Here is a 12,220-nt window from a genome sequence, read left to right on the forward strand (position 1 = left end):
ATGTGTTGGAGGATACTGAAGTTGAGAGCCTACACTTTTCTGATTTTGTCTGCTTAAATATCGACGTCCACTCTTGGAACTTTATATTTATCTCTGCAGAAGGTGGGTGTCACTGGCAGGAAAGGAATGGGTCAGCTCTGATATGAGGGAGGGCGCAGTATGAGGTCCTTTGGGCTTAGCCATGGCCTGAAACAGTGGGAGAACAAAAGCCTGAGCTAAAGAGTTAGAACTGATGAGTGACCAAGGATCAATGATATAAACAATTCAATATACCATTGGTTTTATTGGGTTTTTTTTGAGTCTTACCTGAGATGTTTTAAGTTTTCCTTTTTGAGAGGAACATCTGAAAGTCATCCCTTTTTGCTTTGGAAAACTTTTGTTTTCCAAAACAAATACCACACTTGGCACTGTCTGTCTTGTTTTTGAAATTGAGCACTTGAAACATAAATTAGTAAATGGATCTATGAAAAGAAAAAATAAAGATCAGGGCTCTCTGAAGGCCTGTCTCTTTAGACAACTCATTTCCAGACTCCTTGGAGTGTACTAAGTGTCTCATAGCTATAGACATCCCACTTCCCAAAACTGGTGATACAGTGGGGGGGAAGCCAAAGGGGAAATGAGCGGGGAGGAGGGAGAATAAAGAGTTATTCATTAGCAATCACGAGAAATCTTAGTTCTGAAATGCTGAACTTAGAAATGTAGGTCTCAAAAAGTGATCTGTTTTTATTACCGTCTCCACAGAAAACATGTTACGCACAAAAAAAGCCTCCAAAATCTCAACGGTAGTGGGGGAACATTGCTATTAAAGTTTAAAAAGCAAAAAATACCCTTGTATAAGGAAATAAATTTAGCAGCTTGTCAAGATCAGCTGTAGAAGGCAAGTCTTGCCATAGTGATGTAAGTGAAAGCTCCACAACTACTCAGGCAAATGAAAAAACTATTATTTGAACCTGTTAAGAGTAAAAATGGAAGATAAGAATCCTAGTTATCTGAGGTAACATAAACAATGAGAAAAAGTGGGAAGTCTTTGTCAGAATTTGCACCATGCGCATGAAATGGTAAAGTTCTTCAAAGAGTTGTTGTATGTTTGTAAAGACTAAAGTGGAATAAAACCACTTCATTGGTGAGGAGGGAGGAGCACAGAAGGACATCGCCACAAAGGGGCTTCATTTTATTTGCAAAGTGACCTAAAGATGCAAAAGAACTTGCTCAGTTTACAGTAACCAGCAATTTTGAATGGAAATAGTTGATAATCACATAAAAAAAAACCAACCAAAACCCAAAACAACCCACAACAGTGTTTGCCCTATTTTTCTTTTTAAAAAGAACATATCAAGGAAAAGTTACTTTTCTTAGCATGTGGTATTTTTCTCTCCAAAGTAAACTTACACAGTTTTGAGACTGAAGAGAAAAATATCAAGCAAGCCATTAATTCATTCATCAGCTATTAAAGAGGATTCATAACACAGCCAGCAGTAAAGGAAGCTTTAGTCCTTCTAGTTTATCTTGGTACAAATTTTGGGTGTCCTTGGAAAGCAATCATATTTCAGTTTGTCACAGTTGCTTTTTCCAGTCAATGGTTATGGGCAATGCTTTTTTTCCTTTCACTGCTTTTGCAGTAGCCATCTTACTACTTTCTGGGTTTTAATGTATTTTAGAGATCAAAAGTGCTCCTGGAGCTTTTGTTCCTAGAAGCTCTACTGCAGTTGTTGGTATCTGGTTCATTTATGTCTGATAGATGACCCCAAGATACTGAGAAACTACCTCTGCATAAAATATGTGAAGCCTAATGCTAAATAGTCTTATTTTCACTCATCCGTGCAGAACGAGTTAGTTGCTTATTCTAGGAAATCTAAAATGACTGCTGTTAGGTTTTGTATTTGGATATGTTATAGGCTGTTACTGCTGCTATCATGGTTATAATGTACAAATCAACCACATAAAACAATTTAATTCCACCCGAGACCATGGTCACATTTTCTATTAACTCTGCAGTGGGTAAATAGACCCAATATCATATATGTGCTATACTTGTTATTAAATAGTCTCTATATTATATCGATGTGTGTATATATATTTTATATCCCAGACTTTTTGTCCCATGAATCCAGTATTTGGCCTGTAAGAAGGCTGGCGCACAAAGCCCTCCTATTTCCCATATATAAACTAGATACAGCTATATTCTGAATGTAAGTGGAGACTTTTAAATTTGGTTTTCTTTTTTCCTGTTCCATTTAGCAGCAGAAGTCCTTTCTACGTAAAATTTCTAATGGCGTTTAAAATTATTTGATTTTAAAGGCTATGCATAGATGTAGATTTTTCTTTAATTATATTTGTCTTTGATGGGACTTAGTGCCAGCGAGTGTGGCGGTTTCTTGGAGTGGAACTACCTGCAGAGAGTGAGGAGGCTCCCAGCAGGAGCGCTCACAAGTCTTTTCTCAGCTGATCTGAACTCTTTGCTCCTATCTGGAAAGTCTCTTCAGCCTCAAAAATAGTCTGAGGGGAGCTCTGGAAGTGTCCTTTTTTTAGCTTTCCTCCCACTCTTTTCTTCAGTCATTGATGTAAGCATAAATGCAGCAGGTAACACTTCCAGTTCTGTCACATAAGCCTTTTGTGGCTGGCCAGCAGCTACGCACCCACACAGCTGATCAATCACTTCCCCCTTTCCCCCCTCTCCACTCTTTATTGCTGAGGATGATGTTTTTGGGAAGATTTGATAAGTTTTCTAAGCCAGAAACATCAGACATGCCACAAGGACCTTACCTTCTGCTGTTTCTTCAGGCTCTTCTTTGCACAAAATACTTGCTGAACCATTGCCATAAGCTGTATGAGTCCCTCTGGAGGGCAAACTTGGCTGTTCAGATAGGACCTTTTAGAGATGTTTTCCTGGCACAATCTTTTATGTCAGGATCTGCAAGGACAGACTATGACTTTTTAGTAGACTTAAGCCTGAAGCATGAATCCAAAACCCTAATTCTTATTTTAGGTGTTTTGTGATGACAAAATGGCCAGCCCCCCCAACGCAGTTTCATTCTTGTTGAGGGACTTCTTGTTCAGACTGGTTTGTGTAGCAAGGACAAGGTTCATTAGCAGTTACATTGCCTGCTATTGTTTTGCAAAGATTTGATGGATTGTCTTGGCTTTCTTGCTTCTCATGAATAATGAAATAAGGGGGAAGTGATCATTTAAGGGATTCTATAAAAGAAATATGGAAGAGCTTATAGCTTAAAAGCTTAAAATGAATCAGTGTAGGTCTGTCCTATGGATTACAACACGGGCACATAGGACTTGGCTGCCTGCATCATGTGGGGCTTTCTTTGGAAGCTGACATGTAGCACAGGGGTGGAGTGATTTGCCTAATTTCTGCAGCAATTAACTACAGTGCACTGGCTGCTACGCAATAAGCAATGTAAGTCGTTACACCTGGTGTACTTAAGTCTTTTTGGAGGAAGTGAGTGCTAGGTCAGTGCCTTTGCACTGTTCATCTGTGAGTAAGTATGTCATCTACTAAGGCTGTAAATCATACTGATTTTTTCAGAGACTAGGAAAAATTAGGCACCAAAATATATTTTCTACTTGAGAGCTTAGTGTTAAAGGTGGTTTTGAAATGTTAATTAACACTTAACTCCAGTTAGATGTGATTTTTTTTTGTTTATTTGTTTTGTTTCAAAAAAGGGAAATATGGGGGAGGTGGAAGGGAGAATAATCTTTTTATGCAATACAGTAGTTTTGAAAACATATTTGGTTCATACAGTGTTCAACAGAAAGGGCCTTAAGCATAACTGTAAATGAGGATACTGTCATGCCATCATATCTGACAATAACAGAAACTTGCAAAACATCTGTGTAGCTTTCAGGGATAGGTGTGATTGATAAAAGATGGGTATAAAACTATGAACGATTAAAATAAAATAAAATGAAACAAACGTCTTTTCTGGTATTACCATGGAACTGAGGCAGAGCTGGCGGTTGATTTTGTGCCTTATTTTGTGTTAGGAGTCTGAAAAGGGGGGTGATGAATCTTCTGCTGACTCCCACTGTGCAGTACGTAAATACATGATATGTAAAATATGTAATGCAAAGCTTGAAGCAAATTTTTTGAGCCAGTTCATTAGAAGTTAAGCCTAAAATTGACTATGTTTCCAATCAACGTGTATGTACTTAGTTCATTCACTGTTCAAATTACTCAGCTCCTTAATAGGCTGCAACTTAAAGGATAGCGCTGCACAAGTAAGCACGCTTCTGCCCAGATGTTAACTCTTCTTCATGTTTTCAAAGCTGTCTGTAACACGCTTCACAGGAAGGGGAAGCAAAGACAGGGGAGAGTGTTTGAGGAGGATTTTGGCTGATGCATCTTTAGTGACACCTTGTGGGATGTTTTGCAGAATCGTCTATAACTCATTTTGGAGGAAAGAAACTGAAAGGGCTGTTGGGCAAAAAGTTGCCCAAATACTCCACAAGGGATATGGTTAAACTTCTGCACAAATCTGTCATTTTTTCAGGATTGTCTTTGTAGCTTGTAGTTAGTAGACAGGATGAAACAGACAACAATATCGAAGATGCTATTTGGCAACTAAGGACAGGAGAGAACTGAAAGATGACACTTCTGTTGTCAGATTTTATGGTGATGGTAAGATTTTCCTTCAATGCATTTTCTGGAATTACTACTTTGAGACAAACCTTCAGGTTTAAAACTGAGATTTCAGAACTGACAAAGCAAATTGTTTTAATAAGGAGTTAATCAAAGGGCTAAGCAGAAATCTAGCAATTCTTAGGATTTTCATTGATACAGAGATTCCATTTCTTTATGCATTACAAGCAAAAAAATGTTAGACTATTTTTTCCCAATCTTACAGATTTCATTGTTGTTGATATTCTCTACTGTTGCCTCTTGGAATAATTTATGCTTTAACTTCAGCATAATGTCTCATTTTATACCTTTTTAATTAGAGTGCTAGAAGGAGGCAGCCACATGTACCTGCCTTTGGATGAAAACAAAGCTGACATACTTGCATGTTGGTTTTTTATTTTTTAGCCCATTCAGTTTAAAGTCTGATACTACCTCCTCAAGGCATCACTAAACATCATCAAAGTGCTTTCTCTATTATCCTTAAACATCATCAAAGTGAATTCTCCATTTTCCTCAACATATAATATTACTTAGATCAAAAAGTTTATGTTTAGTCCTACAGTCCAGACATGGATTTGAGTTTCCTCAGGAATTAGTCAGGACTGTGCAATTCATTATGCCCTGACAATGTCTGTGCAGGCACTTAGGGACTTGCTTGTCTCTTAAATGGTCTGATCTTGTACTTGGGCCTTCCAGAAGGCTTAGCAGGTTGGCATGCTCGAGGACTGTGCTGGGTAAATTGTCTTGTTATTAACATTTTTCTGTTGTTACAGAGGCAGTTCAGATGCAGACTCTGTAGCCTGGTAAGTAGGGCTTTTGCTGTTGGTAGTAAAAGGCTATAGTTGTACTGGCCTGACAATGGAGCGTCTCAGGGCTTGTCTGGCCTTGAGCTAGCTTTTGCTATGGATGTTGCTTAATAGCAATTATTTATCCCTAACATGTATGAGCTTTGCTCTGTAAAATCTATTTATATAAATATCTGAGAACCTAGATGTAATAATTGAACAAATATTAATCCTTTAAGTTAATTGGGGATGGAGTGGACTGTGTAGTAATTTTCAAACTTAAACTAGTAGGTGAGTAAGAGTGAGCTGTCTGTCTTAAGAAAACCTAGATATAACCCAGAGGGACCCCCAACACCACTGGTGAACTCCTTCCAGTGAGGAACTTGGGATGCTGCTGATAAGCTGCCATACCCCTCTGCTGCTTCAGCATGATGAAGACTGATGCTGATGCTCTTGCCTGTCAGGAACCAGACAGATGTTGAAAGACTGAATATAACTCCAGAGAAAAAAAGAATACTGGGAAGATTGTATATGTAAGTCTTAACTGCATTATTAACCATAAATGTAAGTGAACTAATAATAACAACTTATGTTTTGGTTAGACTGCTAAGATTTTAAGTAGATTAACTGTTTCCCTGGGATTTTAGGCTAAGAGCATACACAATACTCTTTATAGAGCAACTGAAAATAATTAGTGTTCTTGCTGAATTCTTTGATTATACAATCAGACCCTCAGTCCTGCTCCCTGGAACAAAAAAATGTACCAAGACATTTAACTGCTCTTTCACAAATAGCACTCAAAGTGGAAACTCTGTAAACAGACTCCTGCCTTTTGATTTTTGGCACAGAGTTGTACTTTTTTTCCTAAGATGAAAGGATAAGGTCATTTGAAACAACTTTGCAATGCAGCCCCAGCTACTAATTCAACGGGACTTCAAATTAGACTGACCTTCTAATGACTTATTCTCAGCAAAGAGCAATGGAGGTAAATGGAGGACCTAAAAATAAGTGGGTCCTGTGGACTGACACAGAAGCTTATTTTTTTCCTTGAAACATTAAACACAATACAGACCAGTACAAAAAAAAAAAAGAAGAGTAGATGAAGACACATTTGGCTGTTCAAAGCGCTTTGGCATGCTTCTTCAATTTTTTTTCCTTGTCTTCTACTGCACCAAGGAAGAGCAACTTTCTTTTCATTTCCTCAGGTATAAAATCTAGTAGCTCGGCAGCTTTAAAAATAATAACTATCACAATTTAATCTTCTTAGATTTTGAGGACTAGCAGTAGTCTTAAATCCATATTCTAGAAGGCCATGAGTTGAAAGTTGCCCTTTTCCTCTGCAGGGCATGTGAGTGATATGAAAAGTAAGAGCTGCTTGTTTCTGCTCCAGTGAGGGTAATAGTGAACTTTACCTCTCAGTTCAGTGAGTTCAAGACCACACTGTAGATGCGGGATAGATGAAGAGTAGGGGAAGAGGAGAAGACCATTCGCAAAGGTGCTCAAATTCTGAGTGGGCACAGCTTATGTGGCAAACCTGGGCAGCAGAGAGAACAAGGTGAGTGGTAAAAACAGTTGTTACTTCCTTTGTGTGCTAATATTTGAGAAAATAAGTATTTTACGGAGCCAAGTCTGTTGCACCCCAGAAATAGTGAAGTCCTGTGCGATTGTGGCATACCTGCATACAACAAGAAAATATCTAAGACCTTCTTTAAAACAAAATATGACTGTTATTAAACAATAAGATGAATTATGATAATAAAATAATAAGGGGGATACTGTGGTTTCACTGAACATTCCTCCCAGATTTCTGCTTCGTTTGCTTTTCTTAAACACAGAGAACATTTTTCTGCTCTCTGCTGTTCTTTCTGGGTAATTTGGTATTAAGGTTTGTGGTATTCTTTTTTTATTCACAATTTGTTGGCCTCTGCTTTGGTGTAGCAAGACTTAGCTTCATTATGTAAGACTCATTTGAGTTGGGTGACGAAAAACTCAGTATCTGGCTCATAGTTAATACCAGAAAATAATAGAGTGATGTAATTCATTCAGGACCTACAGGAAATGGTCTCGCTGAGATTATTGTTACATATCATCTCTTTAATAAATGCTAACATTTTCTGTAAAGGAAATATCTTTCAAAATTAATTTTCTTTTCTTGCAGTGCTTTGATAATAACTTAGATGTTGTCTTCAGTATAGCTCTGAAAACTGCTGCAAACTGTGAAAACCTGTTAAAGGGTTGATCCCTCCAGTTATTTGTTTTACACGTTAAAAGTACAGTAAAAATAGCTGGTGATGCTAAATAAGGACATGAGAAAAAGAGCACAATAGGGGGATTGAAGACTAGCAGAATTCCTTTTTAACACTTAATTTATGACATCACTGGGGTAATTAGTGGAACTAAAAATACAAGGGGCAAAATTATATTGATTTCTGTAGTGAATGGTATATTTTATATTTAGATGTTAAACAAATACACGCACTAGTGAATGTGTATCTAGTATTCAGTCAATTCAGTCTGCTGGTTTGATTATCACCTTTTTCTGAGAAACAACCTCATGGATGTCATGAATCGGAATTCACTGCTTCCCAGAAACACGTTAAAAACAAGCTATAGAGACAGACTTCATAATGTTGAATTTGCTCTTCCTTAGTCCATTGAGGCTTTACTCTGTGTGTGTGTATACATAGTATTATTTAGAAATAAATTGTAACTTTTCAAAATAAATGTATTTAGATTCACTTTAGAGTGAAGCACTTAGAAATAGAATTGTTGAGAATAAATTGTATTGACATGATTTAGCTGGACTCAGTACATAGTTCGTTGTTCTATCTGGTAAAGGAAAAACATAGGGAAAAAAAATCCTAAGCAATTAAAAATTATTTTGTTCAAAACTGAGAATTTAAACAGCTTTAATCAACATCTCACTGTCTATGAGTTCACTTTTTAGAACTTTCTGGTGATTTCTGCCTACTGATTTTGGGGACCTTTTACTCCAGTGGTACTGGAGTAACTATTTTGGCTAGATGTGTGGAAGACCTGTTCCCTGTTGCTCACTCTCATTTTGTGAAAAGCGCAAAGTCTAGCGATAACTGAAGTCCTCTGTACAGCACCACTTATGAAATCGATCTCTGTTGTGTCCTCAAAGTTATACACTGGCTGCAGCTTCACCCATCTGGCATCTCGGCCTGCTGCCTTGCCCCGGTCAGAGGAACAGAGCAGGCGAGACTGAGCAGGCTAAAAGAGGCCAAAACAAGCTCTTACACTAACAAAAGCCTGATCTCCAGCAGCTTCCCTCTTTTAATGACTGAGAAGAAAGAATCAGAGACTTCAAGAAGATGCTGTGGCTTCTCTTCCAGCAAAGCACAGCTGTACTGATTATTTTTTTTTTGCTTTGTCTAAACAGCCTTTCCTTCTGGTATTCTCTCCCTCCCTTCTTTAGCCACCCCAGGCCTCTTTGCTTCTGTGGGATTGTGTGATTAGTCCTTTAATTGATGTCCTTGATTCCATTGATAGTTTTCTTTGTTTCCATGTCTTTTCTTTAGATGCAAGCGTTGGGCCATCTGAGCCTGAGAAAAGCAAAAAGGGGTCTCTAATACCTGAATCTAGAAGTCAGTCCAGAGGACCTGTTGTAATAAAAAGCCATCCACAAAACTCTGCTATGAAAGAATCACAGTTTCACAAAGGGGTGAGTTTGACCTCTTCTAATTTTTGTACTCATTAACATTTCACAAGCAAGTTGGTGGAAGTGCTGGCCAGTTCTCCTACAGCAGCTGCTGTGGAGAAATGAAGCTGTTTGATACGTCATGTTGCTTTCCTTTTAATTAACATCTATTCACACTGCCTGCTTACCTCTTGCTTTCCATGCCTGGCATTTGAAAGTGAGAGATTTGATTTGTTCCTCTGTTTCATGATGTTTTGGTTTTGTGCTAACAGCGCAGGTAGGTGGCAGAAGACAGATTGACTTTCTGGTATTGCCTCCTGCTGCCATCTCTCTGTAGTGAAGAAATAGAACTTGTGTAGCTAAACTTAGTACAGAGATGATACCTAAATACAACTATACTCAGTCAGCAGTAATATCTTTTGTTGGAGAACAGAGAGCAGTATGAACATTAATCTATGCAATTTTCTTGTGTGTGATTGGTGAGGTAGCACCGTTGTTCAGTGGCAGAGCAATGCTGGTTTTATCCTCTGCCTGCCAATCTTCGCCCCTAATAACATGAAACCACTGTGAACAAACTGGTGTGTCAGTGCTCCATGAGAACCTCACACATTAGGCAGTCACCCGGTTACTAAAAATCCTAATTGCTGGCATTTGTATTCGAGGCAGAAGGCGTCCCCCGTTGGTACAGCCTACATATGAAACATCCCACACAGTTTGTAACCATCCTCCTGCTTTCACTGTGTGTGGGAGTTTATCTTTACTAGAAACAGTAATTGCAAAAATGACCTTCATATTTACTGAAAGCAGTAGACTGCTCCACTCTGACTCATGGAATGAGCCCAGGTATTGGGTAATGGCTTGCTGCTTGATAACGTTTTTCTCTATTGTCTTGTGAAATAGTTAAACCGAAGCCTCATTCTGTGTCAGATACACTATTGTAGGTGATGCGTACAAGGGTTCTCCCTCTGCCAGAATCTAGGATGAAGCGAAAACTACAAAACCACTGCTGACTGATGAAAGCAGCCTTGCGTTGGCTCAGCTGGGTTTCAGAGCTAAGGCTCACATTTCAGCATGCCTTATAGTTTCAGTTTTAGAATAACAAATCCAGTTTGGATCACACACCTCTAGCTGAAATAAAAGCTATTACTTTTATTCTGTAATAGTATTGCCTCCTTAGTGGATCCTTGGGGTCCCTCTTTGCTGTCATCTTAGCTGATTTTTGTTTTCTGTTATGTTCTTTGGTGTTTTAGTTTGGTAGGAAATCCCCTTTTTTAAATGCTTTGTAATGAGTCACTGCTGCTGTTTGCTTCAAACTGAAGGGGATTCCAACTATAAAATTGTATTATTGCTAAAATATGATCCTGTTCCATTGCGTAGGTTGTAGTTTAAAACAGAGAAAGGTTTGGGGGAGTTATAGGGTAAGCAAGCAATGTTGTTGCTAGTTTTGTTTATTAAATTGGGGATTAATGCCAATTCCAGTAAGAAGTAAGCAGCTTAAGAGTTTAATAGATCAAAAACAATCTCAAACTGAAAATATTATTCAGCAGTTATGTATCTCTGAAGTTCTGTACAAAAAACCCCACCAAAACAAAACCAACCCCAAACCATAATAGTTTGTGTGTTCCCAATAATGAATATTAAGATTTGTTCAGCAAGAAGCACACTCTGTTTTGGCCTTTTGTTTTGTGTGTGTGCATGTTCATGATGGATTCAAAATTGAATTGCTTTTAAAATGTTTCTTTCAGGCGTGGAAGATTGCTTTGAATTTCCTTCTTCCATTATAAATCTGACTGTCTTCATATCTGTATTACTGTTGGTTTAGCCCCTGTTGCTTTACGCTGCAGTCTTCTGAAACCATGGTCTATCACTTTTTTTTTTAATCTGGAGTGACTGCTGCAACGCTCTGTCATACTGGAGTTTTCATCACATTTCAAACCTCTGTGTGTGCACACAGGAGATGGAAATTTTAATTTGCAGTAGCCTTTGGTCCTGCCTTCTCGTGTCTGCAGAGATATGCAGGCAATCCAGGTGTAGTCTCTGAACACTTACTTTGCTCCCCCTTTCAGCTCTGGATTTCCTTCCTTATTTTCAGAGTTTACTTGAGAGATGCTACTGGCTGTAATCCAGACTCCCCCATTCTGCTGCTGACAGCTGCCTCTGTACTCAGTGCTAGGTGAGACAATTTATTCTCTGCTGCTTTTGGACTCTGGAAGTCCACCTGGCAATTTTTTTTTTTTTTTTCACTTGTCCATTTCTGGTTTTATCTGTCATTTAAACAGAACCCAGCAATTCCAGTTGTACTATAGGCTGTCTAGGAATGCAAAAAAACCACCCTACTTTTAAAAGCAGATTGTCTTCAATATTAAGCTACGGGAGGTGGTGGTTGTATCTTGAGATATGGTGGTTATGGAGCACTGAAAAGGACCATGAGGTTGCTGAAGGCCCCACAGTAACACTTGAGTTTAAAAAGAATCTCACTACTGGTTTTACAGCGTATTGCTGTAAAGGAAATAAGTTAATAAAAGCCACAAAGATGTACAGTTTCCCATAGCCTTTTGACTAATGCTTTAAGAGAAAGAACATTTAAAAAAATACTCTTAACTGAAGGTGAGGGGATTTCCTTAGGAAGAATGCTTTTAAGGGGCCTTGCTCTGAACCAGTGACCTCAGGAGGCAGTCGTTTCCTAATAGTGTGAGGGGAACCTGTGCCAATGAATGGGAGGACATAGCTCCATCCTTCATGGAGTCTGGCTGGTTTGAAAAATTTGGAATTGAATGCTTTTGTCACTTCAGAAAAGGGAAAAGATTCAATGTATCCTGCAGAAATTTTGAAAATTGCAACCCATTTGTGTAGTGATATCTCTAAATAGACAATTAAGATCACCTTGGCACTTACTTTGATTAGGCTGTGAACTGCTAATGGTTACATTTCTTTTTCCATTTCTATGACCATTACTGTTTTTCTCCTGTGGTAGCATGTCTCATCTGAGTGACCCTCTCATATGTATTCAATTGCTTTTCAATATCCATCTTCAGTTTACAAATGCTGAACATGCTGTTTTAGGAAATTAAGTTGAACTAAACTTGAATGCTTGCAAACATTTGAAGGACTTACAGGTAGTAATGGGATATTTATCAGACCCAC

General features: G+C 38.4%; 1 protein-coding gene across 2 annotated transcripts in view; it reads left to right on the forward strand.

Moving 5' to 3' along the window:
• The first annotated feature begins 6,871 nt into the window (after positions 1-6,871).
• TNIP3 (TNFAIP3 interacting protein 3) overlaps positions 6,872-12,220 on the forward strand; it is a 68,775-nt gene continuing 63,426 nt past the window's right edge. Inside the window, exons 1-2 of one of the 2 annotated variants that reach the window (XM_014949990.1) lie at positions 6,872-6,970; positions 8,958-9,100. In XM_014949990.1, the coding sequence (XP_014805476.1) occupies positions 9,074-9,100 (27 nt within the window). In that variant the 5' untranslated portion in view covers positions 6,872-6,970; positions 8,958-9,073. The remainder of the gene's footprint in view (positions 6,971-8,957; positions 9,101-12,220) is intronic. The other variant, XM_014949991.1, reaches the window with a different exon arrangement.

Source organism: Calidris pugnax, unplaced genomic scaffold (assembly GCF_001431845.1).
Source record: "Calidris pugnax isolate Ruff unplaced genomic scaffold, ASM143184v1 scaffold42, whole genome shotgun sequence".
NCBI classification, from domain to species: domain Eukaryota; kingdom Metazoa; phylum Chordata; class Aves; order Charadriiformes; family Scolopacidae; genus Calidris; species Calidris pugnax.